The sequence below is a fragment of the Anas platyrhynchos genome, chromosome 16, assembly GCF_047663525.1.
Source record: "Anas platyrhynchos isolate ZD024472 breed Pekin duck chromosome 16, IASCAAS_PekinDuck_T2T, whole genome shotgun sequence".
Lineage (NCBI taxonomy): Eukaryota > Metazoa > Chordata > Aves > Anseriformes > Anatidae > Anas > Anas platyrhynchos.
In genome coordinates, this window is record NC_092602.1 from 4,100,858 (window position 1) to 4,123,463 (window position 22,606).

The following is a 22,606-nucleotide window of genomic DNA, read 5'->3' on the forward strand; positions in this document are numbered from 1 at the left end:
TGTTCTCCAGACCCCTCACCAGCTTTGTCACCCTTCTCTGGACTCTCTCAAGCACCTCCATGTCCTTCTTGTAGCGAGGGGCCCAAAACTGAACACAGCACTCAAGGTGCGGCCTCACCAGAGCCGAGTACAGGGGGACGATCACCTCCCTAGCCCTGCTGGTCACAGTGTTTCTGATACAAGCCAGGATGCCGTTGGCCTTCTTGGCCACCTGAGCACACTGCTGGCTCATATTCAGCTGATTGTCAACCATCACTCCCAGGTCCTTCTCTGCCTGGCAGCTCTCCAACCATTCCTCTCCCAGCCTGTAGTTCTGCTTGGGGTTGTTGTGCCCCAGGTGCAGGACCCGGCACTTGGCCTTGTTGAACCTCATACATTTGGCCTCACCCCATCAGTCCAGGCTTTCCAGATCCTCCTGCAGAGCCTTCCTACCCTCGAGCAGATCGACACATGCACCTACTTGGTATCATCTGCGATTTTCAAAGGAGCATGGGTTCTGCCTAGGTTTCTCAATGCAACATTAATTCTGGTGCCTAATGCCAAACCCTTGACAGCAGCAGTAGTAGCTCTGCCCTTTCTCATCTAAATTCCAATGATGTCAGTTTTGTCTTTTGCTTTAGGAACTCTTCATGCAAAGATTCCCGGGTATTTTTTCATTCCACCAATAAACAGAGTGTGCTTCCTTGGAGGGTGACAAAAATGCTACGGAGGTAAGTTTGAGGATCTCTGCAATTCTACCCGACTTTCCCACTATGCTGCAACAGCTTCAAGGACATCTGTAAGCACACAGATCACCGCAGCAGCCTGTCTCATCACGGCATCACAAACCCCTTGCAAAACCACTGGCAGGGAGGCAACTGAAAGCAATGGAAGCAGCTGCAGCCTATGACTACTTGGTGCCCAGGTTTGTCCCCACCGTCCTACAGCACCCACCCTCAGGTTGAAGGTGAAACCTTCCACCACAGGTTTTGTCCCAGTGCCTGCTGAAACAGCATTGGGCTGCCTTTCTGGTGAAAATGAACCAGAGACTAGAGACAAGCAGACAGAAACAGCAGCATACAGTGCAAGGATGAGGACGGAGCACCAGCAGCAGGAAAACACTCCAGAACTACTTCACCTTCAGGGCAAAAAGAGTTGCCTGCAACATCCCAGCCGTAGGATGCACTGTCCCTGAGAGAGTGGATGTGGGCTGTCTGCAAACCCAGCTGCAGAGTTGGGCTAGCCAGCAGTGCTGTGTAAAAGGCAAAATATTTCCCGTGTGCAGCCAGCTGCTGGAAGTTTACACCAAAGGGGAAGGCAGTCTGGAACAGTGTCCTTGCTGAAGTTTTATGCCTCTAGAGAGCGCTGAAGCAATGAGAATCCTCTCATTCCCTTTCCATCAGTGTCCTACTCTTCACCGCAGTTGCTTGCTGAGACAAAGGAGGCCCCCGGGACATCCTGCAGCCTCCTGCTCCCCTTCCCTCGTTAGTCTGCCACCCCATCTGCCCCTCCTGAGCTAAGGAGAGACACATCTGCCTGCTGTGGTAGAGAAAGGCAGTGGGAAAGCGTCTTCCTTCAGACTTGCATTTGAAACCCAAGTAAAAAATGTGTATGATTTTGATGTGCTTCTGAAAATTGACAGTGTGTGCCGGGGGAACTCCCTTTTTCCCCAGGCCACTGGACAAGTGTATTAATTTGCGTGTGGCTTGACAGCCGTTTCCTCCAGCTCCAGCCCATTCCTCAGTGCTGCTGCTGGCCCTTCTGTCCTGCTCTCCAGGATATCCTGCAGCCAAGTGCAGCCCTCCTGCAGAGAAGCTCAGACAATGCCCAACCTGCCCAGCTCACCAGGTCCTTTCACTGTTTCACTGAAGACATCCCCGAAGCCTCTCCCTGTGGTTTGCTCCTGCAATGTGCTGCCTTGTCATGTGGGTCCTAGTGGTCTGCAAAGCAGTGGCCAGGCAGATTTGGAATCCTCTCAAAGCATGAAAAAGGTGAATTTTGTTCTGTGGGACCTTTGTATGGCAAGTAATCTGTTCAGATCAAAACAGAGAACCCCAGCCCTGTCAGATACCTTCAAAAATTGAACAATACCAACTTTGGTAGGCAGATAATACAATATCTGATGCCTTTTTTTTCCTCAAACCCTGGGAATATTTGAGACTCCCAGTACTCACTTTTCCTTGAGAGAAATTTTCTTTATATGCTTGAAAAAAGCCTTGCACCTGTAGACAATTGCTGGCTTATAAACCAAGAACAAAATTAATACCATTTTGCTTTTGATCTTACGATTTGTAAACTGTTCTCATGATATTTGCAGGTAATTGCCCCCAGGTTTTAACTGCACTGCCTGTATATTTGTTTAGGAAGCTGACAAACCTGTCTCTGTAACAGAATCTGCCCTGGAGAATCAGAGCAGCCCTGGGAAAGTAAGACATCATTTCTTCTGCTTTGCCTATCAGCAATTAAACGGTACCTTCACTGCTTCTGCTCTGGTGTTGCCCTGGCTGGATCTGCAGCACTCAGGCTTGCCCAAGGGCTCCTTCTCCTAATTTCTAAGAGGACTCTGTCCTTAGTAAAGCCCACAGTGCCCCAGGGCCAAGAGTGTGAGAGACCATTTTATAGGTAGATTAGGCTGTTTACATCTCACTTCTGGCAAAGCAGTCCACATAAAAATCAGGGATATTATAAAGGGAAGAAAAACTGCTCATGCATCTTCAGCCTGTTGTAGAGCAACAATCTCAAGGAAAGAGGAAGACTGAAGAGCCTCTACAGAAAGTTCATTGGAGGTACAGCTGCTGCTGAAAAAAAAAATAGCACCAGAAGAAATCTGTGGAGGGAGGAGACGGAAAGTGACACTTCCTGTGGATGCTTTTCCACACACCAGTGACAAAATCCTGCCGCGCTGGCTGGTTGTCAGATCAAAAAAGGACCAAGAAAATGAGGAACAGTTTTGAAAGAGAAATGGAGAAGACAGGCACACATGATTTAGGCAGAAAGCTCACAGGGAGGTTACAGTATTCTGCCTTCTTCCTGAATGAGCCCAACCTGAGGCTGAAATGTGGGCTGTTGGGAGGAAATGCGTGCCTCATGGTATATGTGATCTGTCTGCCACCGTTGGAAATCAGCCAGGCTAGAGACACTGCACTGGTCAGAACACTGAATTTTAGGACCACTAGGGGGACACCAGAATTATCCACCACTACAAAAATAAATAAATAAATAAATAAAAATACGTAAAAATAAATAAAAATAAATGCCAGCACACCAGGATCAGGACAAACGAGCTCCTGCTGTCCCAGATGGCAGTCTTCTTTGCTGGAGATTTTGTGCCGAAGCATGTGAAATAAAATGATGTGGTGCTTTTTTGATTTTTTTTCCCCTCTTTTTCCTTTTTTCCTTTTTCCCCCCAAAGTCCTTTTAGCTGGATATCCTGGCTTGAAAAGCTTTTTTCAACCCGCTGCCATTTCAGTTGCTCAGGAATTAAGTTCCCTTTGGAGCAAGGTAAGAGTGGCACTCATCTGCACAGCCTTTAACAACTGATCCAACCGTCCCAGGGCAGACAACCCTGCATGACTACCATCTGCAGCAGGCGTGGGGCACCTTCCTGCTTGCCCTGAAGTCCCCTGGGATGCCAGGTTTAGCACAGCAGGGCAGCTGAGGTGGAAGGAAAGCTTTATGGTGTTGGGCAGAGAACAGGAGACACACAGAAAGGCCCTGCTGCCCTGGGAGACACGATTCCTGGCTCCCAGGTACTTACTGATCTTGATTCAGAGTTCACTTTGTTCACGTCCCACTGTGGCCACTGGCCTTGGCTGCTTTGAGGGACACAGCCTCTCCAAGGAATCCTGTTGCAGGGGAAGAAACAGCGGAGATGTACGGTGGTGACTCAGGGGAAGCTTTGGCTCACCTGGCTGCAGAGTCTCACGCCTGTCAAACGCCGCTGGCCAGCGAGGCATCAGACCCCACATGCTGAACTTGCTTTAACGTGCTGCAGTAACACACAGCCAGGGAACAGGAACGTCCTCTGTCCCAGTGAGGGAAAAAAAAACCTCTGCTGCAAGCAAACAGCCAACCACAGCCCAGCGCTCCCTCCCCGCTCCTGGCAGAGCTGCAGCTGGCCACATGCCACCCTCAGGACCAACACAGGGGAAGTGTCTTCTGCAAGGCTCTCCTCGAACAAGGACGTTTTTATGGCATGTCTGAGAAGAGGAAAAAAGAAAAAACAGACCCGAAATACAGAGACTGTGATCAGCAGGAAACCAGCCCAGCGGACAGAGAATTTTGCTTCCGGAGACTTTGCAGATGCTGCTGGCTCCAGGGCTCCTGACTACAATCCTGCCTGTTCCCAACCCTGGGCACAGCTGGGGGGTACGAGGATGCTCCGTGGGTGCAGCAGGCCCAGTCCTACTGGGGAATGTGTAAACACCTGACAAAGGGGCTCTGCTGCCACTGAATGTTGCTGACAGGGACTGACCCGACATGTCCAGCTAGACAAAGTCCCACTCAGCCACAGTGTCATCCCGACCTTCCCCCTCACCTGAAACAACCCGTGCTAAAACCTCCTTCACTTGCTCCAGTACAGGCACTGCGGACACTATGCGTGCAGGCACTACGCATGCACTCTGTTTTCAGGAAGTAGCCACTTTCTCCTTATCATCAGGGAATGAGGGCCTGACAATTGTTACAAGAAACCGGCCAGGACAGATAAAAAACAAACTCAGTTCTGCCATTGAGAAATCACAGCAAATGTCCAGGTCTCCTGGGACACCCCTCCACCTCTCTCCCACTTTTCTGTGTGAGAAGTGCTGGGGGAAGGCGTGAGTTACTGATGGGGAGGCGAGGGATGGTGTTTCACAAGGTCAGGATGCTTTTCGGCTTGCTTCATCTTTCCCTAGACCTGCCAGCCCTACTTATCCAAGGCTGCGCTCTGGCTTGGCATCACCAACAAGTGCAACAGAATGGTTTTGTGCAAGGATGGGGCGCCAACACCCCCAGAGCAGGGACCCCCACAGGCTCCCCATGCCGAGCACTGCTCCATTTCCCTGCCGTGCCGTCCGTGAAACTCCCGCAGCATTCACTTTCTGCCCTCCCTGCTCACCCTGCACGTTTCTAGCCTGGCTTACAGCTCCCTGCCGGCACTCCGGCACCCAGCTCTGCCGCAGCATACAGCACACGCTCCCCTTGGACGGCTGGCAGGGATTTGGGCTGTGCTGCTGACACCCGCCTAGGTCGTTCCGAGAGGCAATTCCCAAGCAAACTCTTCCCACCCGAGCCTTTCCTCTCCCAATATCCTCGGCCCCCTCCGGCCGCTGCCCCTGCGGAGGGGGCTGCGGGCGATGCTCTGCCGGGTGGGCACCGATGCGGGGCGCTGGGCGGGGTTGGGGCGGGGGTCCCGGCGCCTCCTGGGGGCGGGGGTCGCGGCGGGGCCGCCCGGTGCGGGGTCTCGGGGGGGCGGTGCGGGGCGGTGCGCGGCGGCTCCTTTTTATAGGGGCGCTGCGGGGCGCGGGGGGCAGCGCTGCGCCATGGAGTACGGGGAGCTGGACTACTACTACGAGGAGGAGGAGGGCAACGAGACGGGGGAGGCGTGCGAGTGGCAGGCGGACTGGGAGGCGTCCTTCTCGCTGCTGCCCGCTCTCTACACGCTGGTCTTCGTGCTGGGGCTCTCCGGCAACGGGCTGGTGCTGCTGACGGTGTGGCGAGGCCCGCGGGCCAAACGCCGCTCCGCCGACGCTTACATCGGCAACCTGGCTCTGGCCGACCTCGCCTTCGTGGCCACCCTGCCCCTTTGGGCCGCCTACACGGCGCTGCGCTTCCACTGGCCCTTCGGGGCGGCTCTCTGCAAGCTCAGCAGCTACCTGGTGCTGCTCAACATGTTCGCCTCCGCCTTCTGCCTGGGGGGGCTCAGCGCCGAGCGCTACCGAGCCGTCACCCGAGCCGCTCCTCCGAATCCCCGCAGCGCAGCCGCTCCCCGGCGCTCCGCCGCCGGCTCCTCCGCTCCCCTGGGCCCTTTGGCCGCGCTCTGGGCGGCGGCGGCGGCTGCGGCGCTCCCCGCGCTGCTGCTGCGGGAGGCGCGGGGGGGGCCCCGCAATCGGACGCTCTGCGACCTGCAGCTGGGCGGGGGGGCGGCGAGGGCGGCGGCGGCGCTCAGCTTGGGCACGACGGCGCTGGGCTTCGCGGCGCCGCTGCTGCTGATGGCCGTCTGCTACTGCTGCGTGGGGGCCGCCGTCCGCCGCCACCTGCGCCCCCGCCGAGCCGAAGCGGCGGCCCGGAGGAGGTTGCTGCGCTTGATCGCCGCGCTGGTGGCCGTCTTCGCAGGGTGCTGGTTGCCTTTTCACCTGCTGAAGAGCCTCTTCGTGCTGGCCGCCGCCGGGCTGCTGGAGCTGCCGTGCGCTCTGCTCGGCCTCATCTCGCGGCTGCACCCCTACGCCACCTGCCTCGCCTACCTCAACAGCTGCCTCAACCCTTTGCTCTACGCCTTCCTCGACGGCCGCTTCCGAGCCCAGTGCCGCCTGCTGCTGGGGCTGCGCGGGGCTCGCCGCCCGCCCGCTGCCTCCGCCGCCGCCGCCGCCTCGTCCACGCTCAGCGCCCCGACCCAGCGCTCCGAGGTGCCGTCGGGGGGCACCAAGGTGTAGCGGCCCCAATAAACGCCCGTTCCGCCGTCCTAGCCTGCTGCCTTCTTCGTCCGGCTCCGCCCGACGGGGCGGCGCCCCCGCAGCCCCCCGGGGGCTCCCGAGGGAGGGTTGGGAGCGGGGCCGTCGGGGGCTCCGCCGCCAGCCTCCCCCCCCAGCGGCTCCCGAGGCTGAGCCCTGCGTGTTCCCGGCCGGGGGCGTCCCCTGCACCCGCTGTGTCCCCGCTGTGTGGGGCTGCTGCCGTGCGTGGGGATGCTTCGGGCTCTGCTTTCCTTCCAAGCCAGGTCCTGAGCCCTTCTGGCCGGGTCTGTCCTGGGCTCAGGGCGTCAGTGCACTGCCACGGCTGGAGGCTCGGCTCTTCTCCCCCCCGCCAAAGCTCCCTGAGTAAAAGGGCTGTCAAAGATTGTGTCCGGGCTGGTGGCTGAGGATGTGGGTGTGCTGCTGTCTGCAGGGTATGCTCGTCCCAGAGGGGGCTCTGCAGTCTGGCGGGCCCAGCTTGCCACGAGCAGGAGCTCAGTGTGTATTCCTTGAACCCAGATGCGCCAGCAGTTCCCTGGGTGCAATATTTCCCTGGGTGCAATATTTCCCTGGGCTCCTCTCCCCGGGCTACAGCTCCGGCCCAAAATCTGCTCCAGCAGGGGTTTTCCACAGGCCTCTGTCACTGCAGGGCCACCTGCTCCAGCGGGGGCTCCTCCATGGGCTGCAGCGTGGAGATCTGCTCCATGTGGGACCCATGGGTGCAGGGGGACAGCCTGCTCCACCAGGGGACTCTCCACAGGCTGCAGGGGAACTTCTGCTCTGGCACCTGGAGCACTTCTCCCCCTCCTTCTTCACTGACCTTGGCCCCTCCAAGGCTGTTCCTCACTCCTCTCTCTCCCAGCTGCTGTGTAGCAGCATTGTTTTTGTTTTTCCTGTCTTAAATCTGCTCTCACAGAGGCACAAACAACATCGCTTATTGGCTCGGCAGCGGGGCCCTTATCTAACATGGGGCAGCTTCTAGATTCTTCTCACAGAAGCCACCCCTACAGCCCTCTGCTACCAAAACCTCACCACATAAACCCACTACAACCGCAGATGTGAGAAGCCTCCTGTGCTCACACAAGACCTGCAGGGTGGAGGAAGGTTAAAAACCAACCCATCCTACTCTGGCTAACCCCTGGCTTGGGTACGATGGGGCAGGGGCTTGCACAAAGGCAGGCAGAGCCAGGGAAAGGACAAGGGGGGCAGAGGAAAATGAGAGAAAACAAAGAGGGATGTGGCCCTGAATGATAAGGGCACGTGGAGTCCCAAGGAGGAGGGGGACACAGCCAGAGCGTGTGCCCTGGGAGCTACAGTGCTGCAGTTGGGTGCACTGGCAGCAGGAACACCCCCAAAATAGCTCCTGGCTCTCCCAGGACCAGGCAGAGTCCTGTGGGGCCAAAGGCTCCCTGCGGGGCCAAAGGCACTGCTCCTGCCAGGGGAGCACACAGCAGGTGAGAAGCCATCAGCCCCTCTGGTAGCTGTGACAAGGGCCCTCTGTGCGCTCACTCGCAGCAGGCTGCCAGCCCTGGGCCTTGCAGTACCTCGGGCTCGTGGTGATGCTCAGTGGTTCCCTTCTCTCCCCCGGGGCAGCCGCCAAACCCCCCCTTTCACGACAAGGGAGCCGATTCCAGGCAGCTGCAGCAGGAGCTGACGGCTGCCAGGAAAAGGAAGACTTCATCCTCTTTCCTCCCAGACAAACACTGCGGAGCCAAGGTCAGGCTGGGGGTGCCCCAGCGGTGGCTGGGGATGCCTCTACCATCATGAGATGTTTCCCCGGAGACAGGGCAGCACCAGGGGCTGGCACAGCCACACGTGCCCACGTTCCCAGGCGCTGGCAGCCCCCGCGCAGACAATGTGATGCTTCATGAGCTTGTAGCAGGGCCTGCTCAGAGGCTCCCAGCCTGCAGTCCCCACCTGGCAGCTGAGCTGGCAGCTTCCTTTCAGCTTCCCCTGGGGCTCAGAGGGATTGGAAGGGGAATGGCCCCAGTGCTGGAGCCACACCGGGTGGGGAGGGCATGAAAAGCACCGCACAGAGCTGGCCCCTGCTTTCCTTGGCAAGGCCAAAGCCACGGATTGTGGTCAGCACAGAGAGCTGCTCCTTCCCTCCAGCAGCCTGGATCCTCCCCCTTGCCTTCCACACTCTTCTAAGGAGGGCAAGACAGCAAAAACAAGGGCTGTAGGTTCAACCCGCTATGCAAACACCCTGGATGCTTTCCCTTCTTCCAGGCTGAGACAGGGCTTCCTATGTATATATATATTTTTGTTTTTTTTGAAGTCCCAGTTGCCTGTGACACTGGGAGTCTGGCCACCTCCTTCCCCATAAGAGCGATGGGCTCTGCAGCACCCAGTACTTTACACAGCCTGGCACAGCAGCTACTTTGCGCACAGGATTCATAACATCATCCTTAGAAGGGCCTTATTACCCCCATCCCTATCCCCCTCACCTTGATTAATGATTAAACACAGCAAGGTCTATCTGCCTCGGCTGCAGCAGGTGAGGTATTTTCAATAGGCAGCTCTTTTAGCCTCCAAAGCTGCAACAGGGACAGCCTTGCTTGATGCAAAGGTAGAACACCATCACTGGAAAGGTTTGTGATGCAGAAAACTGGTGCAACCCCTACCCTTGAAGATTTTATGAGGTCAGACAGAAGGCCTTGAACAACTGATACAGCTTTTGAGTACATCCTGCTTGGAGCAGAAGGTTATTTAGACTTGGTTCCTGTTTTCCTAAGGGCATTAGTAAAAATCTAATGCTCTATATAGGTCTAGTTACCAAGGTTATTAAAAAAATATTCTAAACAGACGCAGAGAAGGATGAGCAGAAAGGTTTTGAGAACGTTTTTAATTAGCACTTAAAAGCTAATAAAAAAAATAAATAAGCACTCTTGCCTTCCTTTTCCTAGCAACATGGAAATTGAGAGGGGACAGTTACACATCAGTTGCACTGTTGAAAGTAACTCCAGGAAAGAAATATAATTCGATCAAAAATATTTGGTGTGAGAACAAAAAGATGAAATGCCTTAAGAGAAGTTAAAACTGGAAAAGAGACATTCCTAGAGAACAGAGGAGTAAGATTGTGTAATGCCTTCCTAACAGGAGAGGAGAGGAAGAGTAGGGATCAAACTGTTTCATGAACCTTAATAAACGTGTGAGAACTATAGGTTCCACATTGGCATACTCCCTTGTGTTATGAAATAGATTGCAATCTGCATAATCTTTGAGCTGTATTTTAATGAAATCTAGTTCGGAATTCCTGCTGGTCACCTGAAAAGGACAAAGATTTCTTTTGACCTTAACATAATATTCAGGCTCTACAAAGGGAACATCACCTGATGAACCAGTGTGCAACTGCAATTAACCAATAAACTGCAATTAACTTCCAATATCACAGTCACAAAACGTAAGGGACTGGAAGGGACCTTGAGACATCATCTGGTCCAATCCCCCTGCTGGAGCTGGAGCACCTAGGTCAGGTCACACAGGAACACGTCCAGGTGAGTCTTGAAAATCTCCAGAGAAGGAGATTCCACAACCCCCCCTGTGCAGCCTGTTCCTGTGTTCTGTCACGCTCACCATAAAAAAGTTTCGTCTCATATTTAAGCAGAACCTCCTATGTTCCAGCTTGCACCCAATTGCTCCTTGTCCTATCATTGCGTGTCACCGAGAAGAGCCTGGCTCCGTCCTCCTGACACTCACCCTTTACATATTTATAAACGTTGATAAGGTCACCCCTCAGCCTCCCCTTCTCCAAGCTCCCTCAGCCTCTCCTTGTAAGGGAGATGCTCCACTCCCTCGTGGCTCTGCGCTGGACTTTCTCAAGCAGTTCCTGTCCTTGAACTGAGGGGCCCACAGCTGGATGCAATACTCCAGATGTTGTCACCAGGGCAGTGCAGAGGAGGAGGAGAACCTCTCTCGACATACTAACCTTTCTGCTACACCCCAGGATAGACTCCCACTCGACTCCATCCCATTGACCACAACTCTGCCTTCTTCCCTCCAGCCCGTTTCCAGCCCACCTCACTACCTGATCATCCAGACCACACTTCCTCAGTTTAGCTGCGAGGATGCTGTGGAAGACAGTGTCAAAGGCTTTACTGAAATCAAGACAGACCACGTCCACGGCTTTACAATGAGCTTGCTCCTGCATTTAAGGAATGCTGCCCCTCCAACCCAGGAATGTGCAGAATGGTTGGGGGGATGCTTCTTACCTTCATTTATAAAGGGAGTCAGGGTACACACATTCTGAAAGAAGCTGATCAGTCTCAAATTTATGCTATTCTTGCAATATGCTTTCTTGACCTGAAATGCAGGCAAATAAGTAAATCTACCTTCTCTTCTCTTTTTTTTTTTTTTCCCCTATGGTATGTAAAACTTAGGAGTTGTCTAGTACTATATATTATTACTGCTTGAGATTTTTTGTGCAACAGATGATTAATTTTTTTTTTCTCTACAACATCTGTTACACATTCAGCCACCAAAACAACTCCAAAGGCCCATTTCATTTGGTGTTCCTGAAGGTGAGAACATTTTGGTCGCACAGTGTTTCTTTAAGCCATCAGGCTGTAGATTTCAGTTTGTTGCAACCATCCTTGTTGCTGACCCAGAGCCAGATGCAATTCATCAGTGCAGGGCTCCAAATTACAGCACTCTAATTAAAACTACCTGGAACAGCAATTGGATCAAAGCAACACAAACCTCTCTCTAATGATCACAATCCATTGAGAGTCACCAAGGAGGCCACACTCTTTTAAAAGTATTTTCATCCTCTGAGCTGTTAGCATCATGACAACTCCACCTACTTACAGAGACTTATTGAGCAACCTCATTGCACTGGCAAATGCCAATCCCCTACCCCCACATCCAGCTTTGCCAAAATCTTCCAAGATTTCATACCTTCTACTCATGCTCCCACAGATACTGTTTTGATCTCCTCTGTGTTGCTCAGAGTCCTAGCTTGGATTTCTCTCACCCCAGGTCAGCATCTTGGAAGTCAAAGTCCTGACTTCTTCCACGACTCAAGACCTAATTGTAATTTGCTGTCAGATTCCTATTAGAGACAATGTGCTAGGCATGATGTTCTGGTCTTTCAGGTTTAGCATATACCCCAGATGCAAAAATGGGTACTCACACGTTAACCTCACTAAAAACATACAGCAACCCTCCCATCATACCAGGCACAGTTCCCATGTCTTTTAAAAATAAATATTTATAAACAAAAGTAATAGATTCAAAGAACTATAATGTTAAAAACTTTCCTGCCAAAAGCACGAATGTCTTTTTCATGTGAAGTCACAAGAACGAGTTGTACACCAATACAAAGGAAGTACTGTCTAAAATCCCTCTCCTCTCATCAGCTGTCGCAGTCCTCCACTGCAGGAATCCACATCTCCATAGAAGAAACCAGCTCCTCTGCACTTCCCTAGGATGTAAAATGGGGTTATTCAGTCTCCCTTTGTGATCAGGTCCTCGATATATGCATCCAGTTCATCATCTGTATTAATGTCAATGTCCTAAAACCAGAAGCACAAGAAATACTAGTGAAAAAGTGAATCTTGAAGAGCAGTGCAAGAATGAATAAAACAAAATGCCTCCTTGTACAGCAGCACAGCATCCTCTGCAGCATTCGTCCTGATCATCCTTTGCATCTTGCCTGCCAGCACTCTCCAGGAGCACACAGCTGCACTCATCTGCTGTGAAAGCACTGCCAACTTCCCTTCTCAGAGACTGGCAGACTTTATTAGTATTTAATGTAATATAATGTTAAAAATAATGTTTTAATATTTGATAGTATATTTAATAAGTATATTTAATCAAAGTTTTTTATTTGAAGTATTGTTTAAAGCCTTGCATTTCTATACAAGAGATTCAGAATCTAACACCAGCTTCCTGCATGAGAACAGGACAGAAATTCCTGCAGTGCCGTGTTTAATAGCACAAAGCAGAAACTAATAAAAACTGTGTGCTATGTACACAACACGAAAATTCCAACTACAAAAGTTAACACTCCTCACCGCCACTAAGGCCTAGATCCTGAAAGGTGGGCAGCAGCAGCAGCACTTAGTAGCTTCTGACGGTCTGGGCCCAAGTTGAAACAAACCAAGTAAGAACTGAAGCACAGCTAAATCGTAGACTAAAACATCTCAGGTGCCTGAACTGGCCTCGGTCTGGTGAAGGTTGCTACTTGTGGTGCAGTTCTGGTTTCACACCCCTTCCTCACCTACCTCCTGCACTTTCTGCAGCAAAGCCACAATGTTAGTCCTCAGCTTCTGCAGTTTCTCTTCTGTCTCCTTCAGCTTTTTCTCTGAGTTGCGCAGGTTTTCTTCACAGGCTTTGGCCCGGGCATCAGCACGTGTCTGATATGAATTGCACAGGTTCTGCAGACCCACTTCATACTGTTTGAAATATTCTTTCTGCAGAAGACAAAAAACAACAGATGGTACCTTAAAAAACAAGGCACCAGCTGTAAAGAAAACCACAGTACCTGCAGCTTCCAGAAGAATCCAGCTACCAACATGCTGTGACTGAGCTGTTGACTACAAACTCTTTTAGCATGACCATCCTTACCCACAGAGTGGTCCATCTGTCAAATTCATGTCTCTCCAATTTAAAGACAATGATATCATGGGGGACAGGTGGGCTGTGAATCTTTAAACTCTGCTCTATTTTTGTGAGCCTGGACATCTGGAGACGTAAGAGGGGCGTTAGCATCCACGTTCTCTCTTATTTTTCAGATTTTCTCTGCATAAGTTGGACTTTTAAGACTGGGGCATAACAAACAGATGTACCTACATTTAATTTCTATGCATCTCTAACCTGGCCCCTGCCCCTCTTCTTTAAAGCTTAACCGCAATGGACAAGAACTCCAGACGGTAGCAGCCAACAGGGTTCTCACACAGATGTATGGTAATAAAAAATCCCTCATCAAAATCTTCTCTCAGAAAAACTGATGCATGCTTCAAGAACTCTCGTTGTTGTTTTTTTCTCCACTACATTAATCATGCTAAGGATACAAATAACTTCCATTGGATGCAGGATTGGCGTAAGAATGGAATGTGCAGGGAATAAAAAAAACAAAAACTACTCTTTTTTCTAGAAGTACTGAACTCACCAAGGGAAATGCCAGCAACCCTTCTGAACTCATGGAACTCAGCTCCTTCTTGGAAACAGGAAAATTTGGAGGCAAGAAGTATCGCAAACAATTCCTATGCAGGAAAGAAAAAGCAAAGCCAGAGTTTGAGATTGAGATTGAAGGACTAGAGCAATCAGGCTGCAGCAGCTCAAAAGCAGCACTGTGAACCCACCGAAGGATTTGAGCTAGCAAGTCTACTGTTTCTTGGTTATTGCTCGGTCCAGTGGTGTCTGGCTCAATTCTGACACAGTCTGAGGTAGAAGGTTCAGCCACAACAACCCCCTCTTCCTGCTGTGTATCTGGAGGCTGATACTCTGGAGACGGAGGCTTCATCAGTCTTACATCTTCACTGCCCTTCTCTACCCTGAAGACAAAAAAAAAAGGAGGGGGGGGAAGGGATACATATGTTTTTTTCTTACATCAGCCATATCTGAAATACTGTCAGCTTCATCAGAACCTGTACATATCCATCACTGAGACTTCTAGATTACACAACAGCTGCCTCCACAGGAAGATCACACTAAAATGATGAGCAGACTGTATGGAGTGTGTTGTGTTCGTTCTTTAAAAAGCAGATGGACAGTCCTGAGCACACACACTCTCCCTGACATGACAACAACATATTTTTGTCTTCAGCACCTGGGTAAGTAAAACAAGGTCTTCCTCCTAAAAGCAAAACAAGCCTCCAAAATCTAGTAGCTGAAGATAGTTACCAGCGATCTCTTGGTGTGGTGTCTGTGGGAACATAATCAAACTTCACCTTCCAGCGCACTGCATGCTTGCCCATTTCCACAGCTGTGACGCGGCCTGTGAACCACTCCTTGTTTACACGCACTTCCACATGCAGCCCTTTATCTGAAGGGAAGAAGACAGTAAAGATGTTCGCAAATTCAGATGCTGGAGGGCACCTTCTGCATGGTCATTAGAGAAGACAGCCACCCTCAACTGTGAGTGAACCTACAACTGTGACAATTCTTTCAAGCAGTACATGAACCACCACGTTCATACAGTTCAACTCCTACTTAGAAACATTAATATGCAAGGAAATGATATGGCATTCTCAGATACTGTTTCTCTTGTATTCTAGGCAGTTTGATGCATGCTGTTCAGGCTTGTATTGGACTAGGACAATTTGCTATTATCTTTCACAGAAGATCCTGTCTGAAGAACATTATTTGAGATTTTTCTCACAGCATGACATCCATATACGCAGCCGAACAGCACAACAGTTAAGATGATGCAGCTCTCATGTTATGGGTCTTCCTACACCACAATGACTCCTGTCCAATCAAGGGGTCCTGAAATTTTGTTCCACTTAAGAGTCGTCTCATGGTCTAGTACCCAAATTTACATGAATTTTTGTTCTAAAAAGCTCATTAACAGAAAGACATGCTTAACCAATGAATCTAGTTCTGCAAGAGCTCTTTTTCATTATGTTATATACTGGAAAAGAGTTCACGGGTTCATTTCTCACCTTTCTGAGCTTTCTTCAGTTCTGCTAGTTCTTCTTCTCCTGCACTATCTGTGAGCTGTAAACAGAGAGCTCAGATTAGCTGTTTCCTGACAAGATTATAAACACTTGACAAATATCTTTTGCTGGGGAAACCAGTGCACTCTTACCTCTACCACAACCTCACTGGAATCCTTCTCCTCTTTCACTGCCACAAATTTGCCCCGTTTTGTCTTCTCCTTCTTGTATTCCCCTTCCCCCTCAGACACCTCCTCTGTGGTATATAAGGTCCTCTTCCGGGTTGTGGAGGCCTGCAGAAGCAAAAAACCACTAGCTATAATTCAAGTACACTGCCAGACAAAACCTTTTATGCAAATATTTAAAAATTTTTAAAAAGCTCAGCACTCAGTATCTTCATTTGATATCTTAATTGTTTTTTCAAGAAAGATTTAGAGGGTGCCATATGATAACATAAGTCCTCAAGTCTACCATTCCGCACTTTTTTTTTTTTTGGTCTGGAGAAATAGTCTGGTCTAACAGGAAAAAGATGAAACAAGCCTTTATTAGAAGTGTAGAATGGCACTCTAACCCAAGAATAAAATAGGAGTTATCTTGTCCTGTGCAGAGAATGAGGCATAAATCCCATGTGACAGAGAAATATGGGTTATGCAGAAAAATTGGTAAGGATAGTTTTCATCCCTTTGAATCTCACCTGTGGGCATTTGACAGTGGCAGATTTCTTTACTGTTGGCGCCTTGGCAGTTTTTGAGCTGGGTATCTCACGTGGGCTTTTGGGGTTCTGCAGGACAGCAGTGGATGGTTTTGTTGCTGTAGCTGTTTTGGCAAGAGTTTTTGAAGTGCTATTAGACTTTCCAGCTGTCACAGTATGGTGCTGTGTCCTGGAAGTACCGGCCTCCTCCTTGGAGAGATTGCTTGCCAATTTGGGAGAGCTAACAGTTGGACTAGCTGGAGAACTCTTCTTGAGCTGACTGACAGACCTGGGAAGAGGCGTAGCTGGTGGTGGTCTGCTGGGAGCATTTTTAATTACATCAGGTAAAGGAGGAGATCGCGGGCGCTGAAGTCGAGTCTGTGACTGGGTGTTCCAAAACAGATTAGGGTACAGAGAGAGAAGACAAAAAAAAGTCAGGCTTTGCTTTTCAGTAACAGTTAAGGATAGCACAGAAGAGTACAAAGCCTACAGTGGTATCCCATTTACCTCCCCTGCGGGCCGTGTAGTCACTTCTAGAGGCAGTTTTTTCAAGTCAGCTTGAGATCGAATTGGAGTGGTTTTCTATTAAAAAATGAAAAAAATCAGAAAATTTATTTTTGAAAGCTGTCAGAACCTGCATGAACCCATACTAGCAAACAGTCTTCCGGTTTAAAAATCAGTAATTGCAAAGCAGGTGTTTTCTGCTGTCTTTCAAGACCTGGAATCCAGCAGCCCCCCCCATCCTCCTAGTAGGAAATACAATCTAAGATGCTCGTTTAATAAAACAACCCCTACCCCATGAATGCCACATGGCACATGTGCTATTACAGCTGAGACAGACTTTATTCTCAGCATCACCTGCTTGCACTAAGGAAGCCCCTGGAAGCCTGCTATGCTTAGCAGGAGACCTTCCAATTTACCTGCAGAGCTTCCAGTTTTTCCTGCTGCTGGCGGATTTTCTCTGTCAGTTGTTTCTGCTTTTCCTCTTGTGATTTCAAGTCTTTCTTCAGAGTTCCTAGTGGTACTTTCTGCTTCTGCTCTGCAGCTTCACATCTAGGACCGAAGAAACGTAAGACAACCTCAGCAAAGACAGCAGAACCTGCACCATCTGTCCCACACAGCACCATCCCCGTGTCCCATCCCCAGTGCAGCAGTAACCCCCCCTTTCCTTTCTGCAGAGGCCACTATCTCAAAGAAAGCCATTTTCTCCTTGGGAAACACACATGTTTAAGGATCAAAACCACAACCAATAAGAAACAAACCATTTACACTGGGAATTACCAATTCAGAGCCCTGGAGCCATAGTAAACAAAGTTTGGGAGCTGACAGGTCAATACAAAGACAGGTAAGAATTTGACTGCATCGCCATACCAAGGACCTCTTCCTAGCTTGTCCTGAGAGAGACTTGTAATATAGGTTCTTGGGGAGTGCAAAGGCTGTAGGAAAGTGACCCAAGTTAGACACCAGCTACACGATGATCACCATTATCTACACAAAGGCAGCAATCCTCATGGCACACAAGCTGGAGGCCCCTGACCCATGCTGGCAACCGCAGTGCTTCCCAAAGCCTCGGTTGTCCCTCAGACTATGCAAATACCTGGAACAGAATAGCTGGGGGACAGCCAAAATACAGCAGTAAGGGTGTCCAAATCCACGGCACAGGGAAACGGGAAGAAACGTCAGAGAGTAGAGCACTTAAGAAGGCAAGTTCAAAAACACAGGGACTGCAAGTACACCCTGCTTTCTATTGGCACCAACAAAGGCAAAGGAGCTCTACGACAACTTCTGCAGAAAACCTGCCTCACGTAAAGGGACACAGTGGCACTCACTGATAGAAAGGGCAAGTGAGCCTACTCAATACAAAAATATTTGAGTGGTTTATCCCTCCAGAGTGAGATTTCTTTCAAAGAAGGTGAAATTAGCGGAAATTTGGATCACCTCTCCAAGGAGTCTTGCCTGCTCTTTCCCACCTCCCTGGAAACAGGATGTGTGCACCCTGTGGAAAAGTAAAGAATTCCAACTCATGCTCCAACTGAAATTCCAACATGCTTTCATATAACGTACAGCCACACCATTCCAGATTTTCAAGATATTTCAAATATAAGAAACTTCATTTATTATTAATTCATATTTCCATCAGGTTAATTGATAAAAGAGCCTGTCTGCACATAGGCAAAAGAGCACAAAGGGAAATGTGGGGGAAACCTGAATAACACCCTTGCTTTGGCTACTCTCAGGCCATCACAGGAGTCACCGGCCCTTCCAAGGCCCATGCCCACATGCACAGAGTCCCAAATGCACTTCAGGGAACCCAGATTAAGTATTTAGAGGAACAGGCACCCCGTTTGGGCTCTGGCAGGGCTTTCCAAGGGCAGCCTCAGCCCCAGTGTCCAGTCAATGGGAATAGCTCTCCAAAGCATCTTTTGGATCAAGGGGAGGAACCGAAGGCAGGGTAAGGAGGGGATTCAGGTGATTTTGGGAGGAATAAATATGGGAAAACAAAGAGATAAAAGGATAATAAGGATTGCTGTCATGTAAAGAGGAGGCTGGTCAGTACGCATGTAGGGCCATGCCCTGCACCTGATCAGCACTGTCCCATCTTCACATTAAACTCCATTTCTGGCTGTTTTCTTGAGTGAGGGGTTCTATTCTGTGTGCATGTGTGTGTATGGGGGTCTGAGTGCCAGCAGCTCAAGTGGGACCACAGCTCATAGGGGCCTGTGTGTCTGGGGTGCACCAGCTGCAGCAAATGCAGGTGTGCAAGGGAATGTTTGCTTTACAGCAAACGTTGGGCCAGACATGGCAGCAAGGAGGTGAGCTGGCCTGGGAGCAAGACCTCAGAAAAAATGCTTACTGCAGGGAATGGAGAGTCCTGACCAACTGCTGCAGAGGGGTGTGGGATTGTAGGTAGGGGTGTGGGAGTCTCTAGGCAGGAGACACCGGTGAAGAGCAAAGATCCAGGATCTGCTACCGAATGGACGGCGTGTCCAAGGTGGAAAACTGTGGGGTGTATAGTGTGCAAGTGTCAGTGTGTGTGTTTCAGGGGGGTGATTGTTACATCTGTCCACACGAGGGGGTCTGTGGGAGTTCAGGTCCCATATATCCCACTGCAAGTAGCTATCAAGACAGGCAGCAGAGGGCAGCAGATATTGATGGTCCTCATCCTGACCAGAGGAGAAAGAGCAGGATGAGGTTACTGGTGTGCTTTGTGTTTGTGTCTGAGTGCTGAGAGTGCCTGCATGTGTTGAGCTGTACAGCCAGCTATGTGTGGTGCATCTGTGTCTGTCTACTAGGAATACATTCCCAGCCTTGCTACTGCTTCGACCCAGGGTGCTGGAGATGTGGCAGCCTCTTGTTGGTCTTGCAGATTTGGCTCTGCCCCCAGGAGTTTCATCTAAGGACATCCATCCTGAGTGAAACAGCCCCCATTACAACTGCATCTCGGCATGAACACACAGAGCTACAGGGATGTTATCACCCATACTTTTCAAATGACAAGTGCCAAAGGGAAGAAGCTAGAAAATCAGTATTTTCCCAATATCAACATAAACACTTTTTGTAGCTCTTCTGGTTATGGATATATCAAGGTTTTGATTCCAATTAACAGATTCTACCTGGATTCATTTGTACTTAAAACACTAAACCAAGGCTCCTGAATTACAGCCTAATCCGCTTCTCTCATTATACAACAAAGATAAGAATCAAATTCTAGCAGTGTCTTTCTCCACAGACAGAAAGGAGAAGCCTAGAGCAATCATTTTTCTTATTCAAAGAAGTAGTGAACTCTGCTTAGTTTTATAATAATGAAACACACCTTTGGTATGAATCAATGTGCTGCTTCCTCAAGTGCACAAAATGCCATTCTTGGGCTCACTGCAACTCAGAGGTGTTGTTCCAGCTTGTGTGCCTAATGAGTTGGAGCAACAGCAGCAACAGAGACAACTGAAAAGACTGAGCGCTGAACCCATGTTGCTCCCAGCCTCCACTTAGGACTATTCTTCAGTTGCTACCTATATTAAAGGTAACATGCATAAACTATAGCTACAATCATATCTCCAATGGCAGTGCAGAAAAACAATAAAGGAACTAAATTTCACAGAATGGTTGACATTAGAAAGAACTTTCTCAAGACCATCTGGTCCAACACCCCTGCTCAAGCAGGGACACCTAGAACGGGTTGCCCAAGGCCATATCTAGACAGCTTTTGAATACTTCAAGAAGGCAAACTCCGAAGTCTCTCTGGACAACCTATGCCTATTACCACTCCTATGGTGAGTGACCTTGAATTTCCTGATATTCAAGGGGAAGCTTCTGTTTCAGTTTGTGCACATTGTCTCTTGCCCTAGCACTGGGCACCACTGAAAAGGGCCTGGCTCCATCCTTTTTTCACCTCTCCTCAGGTACATACAAATCATTGGTGAGATCCCCTATGAGCCTCCTCTTCTCCAGGCCGAGCAGTCCCAGCCCTCTGAGCTTCCCCACAGCAGAGGTTCTCCAGCCCTTTCATCTTGTGGTATGTCACTGGACTCCCTCCAGCATGTGCATATCTCTTGCACTGGGCAGCCCAGCACCGGATACTCGCTAAGACTGACCTCATTAATACCTCAACTCATCAACCTCCCTGTACTTGCCAGCAACACTCCTCCTGATGCAGCCTAGGACACCATTGGCCATCTTTGCTACAAGGGCACATTCCTGGCTTATGCTCAGCTTGGTGCCCACAAGGACCTCAGGTCTTTTTCTGCAGAGATGTTTTCAGCTGGGCTCTCCCAGTATGTCCTGGTGACTCAGGCTGTCCCCTCTCCTGAACCTCCAACCCACCCTTCCCAACAGGACAGGGGGAAACTTCGCCCTTCTTGCAGCGTATGATCCACCCTTCCAGTTTTGTGTCATCAGCAAAGTGGCTGACGCAATGTGCCGTGTCCATCCATGTCTCAACTCCAAATAGGTATGCCATCATCATGCATTCACAGACTCTGAGCACAGCTTACAGGTGTACCATACAGGTATAGAATTCCTGTCTATCCCTCCAATAGTCCTCAAAGAATGCATGACTAGGAAAAAAAAATAGTGCAAATAAGACACACTGCAGAAAGTTCTTTATATTAACTGATTCTTACCTGTCTTGTTCAGGATCAGGGTTCATAGAGCATACCCAGGTATCAGGGTAATTCTTCTCCACTGAACTCAGCTGGAATGGGAGTGTTCGCCACTTCAGACACACATCTATTAAGGTAATAAAAACTTTGCAAGTCAGAAATGTACATCTTAAGCCATAAAATCAGCTTTTACCCCATAGCACTTCTCAAACCTATTTAAAGTCCAAGGACCACACCAATTTCCTAAATATATCCAATGACAATTAAGACCAGTGGCAAAAAAAGAAACAAACAAGATATACTAAGACAATTTTTGCTCCATGTTCACAAAGTACTTTGATGAATTCACATTTCACATTCACTGCTGTAATGATAGCACTTACAAATGAAACTGAACAGCCTGTCCTGAAATCACCACTCATCTCAGAAGGCAGGCTGTCCCTTACTGGTATCAACACCCAACACCTCAGAGATGTATCCACTAAACTTAGGTAATAATTGAATACATTTTAGATAAGCCAGATGTACTAGATTTGGTTTCCAGAACATGATTGGATTACCAGAAAATCAACATCTTAAAAATCACATTTTGCCAAGAAAAGGCAAATATTCTTAAATCAGTCTCTGGAAAGGCTTCACAGGCCCTGGCAGATGTCAATAGAAAAGGTCAAGAAGAATGACAGGAAAGCTCGTCCTATTTGGGAAGTTTGATGGCTCTCTATCAAAAGAGAAAGTGCTTATATAGAGATCTCCCTTCTTCCAGCTGGAACAAGGACTTAGCCATAGCCATTCAGGGGTGAAAAAAAGACAATCCAGTTCAGATGACATTTTGAAGCCCATTCTCAATTCTGCTACTGACCACACCAGTCCCATTCTGTGAGTGCACCTGAAGAAGAACCTGAAGACTGTGCAGGAAAGAAACCTTACGTTAAGATGTTTAAAAGTATGCCAGCAGATGCAAGCAAGAGCAACTCACAAAAGGAGGCAAGCCCCAGAAGGGAGCAATGATAGAGGAGGTCACCTCAAATCTCCTACCCATTTAGCTGCTCCCCAACTGCAGACAGGATTTCCCTCCCTCTCTCCCTTTCCCAGGGAGGACCAGCCTCCTAATTGCAGCCTGGTCAGACGCACCACACTGAATCGTGGTAGGAATCTCCATGGCTCTTCGGCGTTTGTAGCGCAGTTCACTAGATGGAGGCTGGTTCCAGTTTGCTGACAAATAGCCAAATTCATCCCAGAACTTGATGATACCCTTCTGGGCTGGAAAACAAAAAGTCCCCATTCAGTACGGAGCTATTATCACAAAAATCACCACCTTCACTCTTGGTTGTCCTCCCCCTTAGCTCCTTTCCAGCCACCAAAGCCTCCCCTTCCAGCAGCTGGTAAAAGCAGCTGGTGAAGCTTCATTACCTATAGCTACATCTTTCCAATACTGAGCTAAATGCTCTCCCATGGCCTTCAACAAGTGTCGATATTCTTTGGCATCAGCAAAGTCTTGTTTATTATGGGTTGGTTCCAGAACCAAATAGGGCACATCCACTACACCTACTACTCCACCACATGCCCTGGAAGAGGAACATACAGTTATGA

The 22,606-nt window shown here is 49.5% G+C and overlaps 2 protein-coding genes across 6 annotated transcripts in view; one reads left to right on the top strand and one right to left on the bottom strand.

Moving 5' to 3' along the window:
- The first annotated feature begins 5,068 nt into the window (after positions 1-5,068).
- LOC113845354 (apelin receptor A-like) lies at positions 5,069-7,392 on the top strand. The gene has a single exon (XM_027470183.3). It carries the CDS (start codon positions 5,316-5,318, stop codon positions 6,609-6,611), a length of 1,296 nt encoding a protein of 431 aa, XP_027325984.3. The 5' UTR covers positions 5,069-5,315; the 3' UTR covers positions 6,612-7,392.
- A 2,060-nt stretch (positions 7,393-9,452) lies between these two features.
- Positions 9,453-22,606, bottom strand: part of MORC2 (MORC family CW-type zinc finger 2) — a 53,601-nt gene continuing 40,447 nt past the window's right edge. For 4 of the 5 annotated variants that reach the window (XM_038187617.2, XM_038187618.2, XM_038187615.2 and 1 more), the window contains exons 14-26: positions 22,427-22,581; positions 22,148-22,276; positions 21,038-21,143; positions 16,838-16,970; positions 16,425-16,499; positions 15,921-16,301; positions 15,379-15,519; positions 15,233-15,287; positions 14,472-14,613; positions 13,931-14,122; positions 13,738-13,831; positions 12,851-13,039; positions 9,453-12,139 (exon numbers count right to left, since the gene is read on the bottom strand). In XM_038187617.2, coding sequence (XP_038043545.2) covers positions 12,071-12,139; positions 12,851-13,039; positions 13,738-13,831; positions 13,931-14,122; positions 14,472-14,613; positions 15,233-15,287; positions 15,379-15,519; positions 15,921-16,301; positions 16,425-16,499; positions 16,838-16,970; positions 21,038-21,143; positions 22,148-22,276; positions 22,427-22,581 — 1,861 coding nt within the window. In that variant the 3' untranslated portion in view covers positions 9,453-12,070. The remainder of the gene's footprint in view (positions 12,140-12,850; positions 13,040-13,737; positions 13,832-13,930; positions 14,123-14,471; positions 14,614-15,232; positions 15,288-15,378; positions 15,520-15,920; positions 16,302-16,424; positions 16,500-16,837; positions 16,971-21,037; positions 21,144-22,147; positions 22,277-22,426; positions 22,582-22,606) is intronic. The other variant, XM_038187616.2, reaches the window with a different exon arrangement.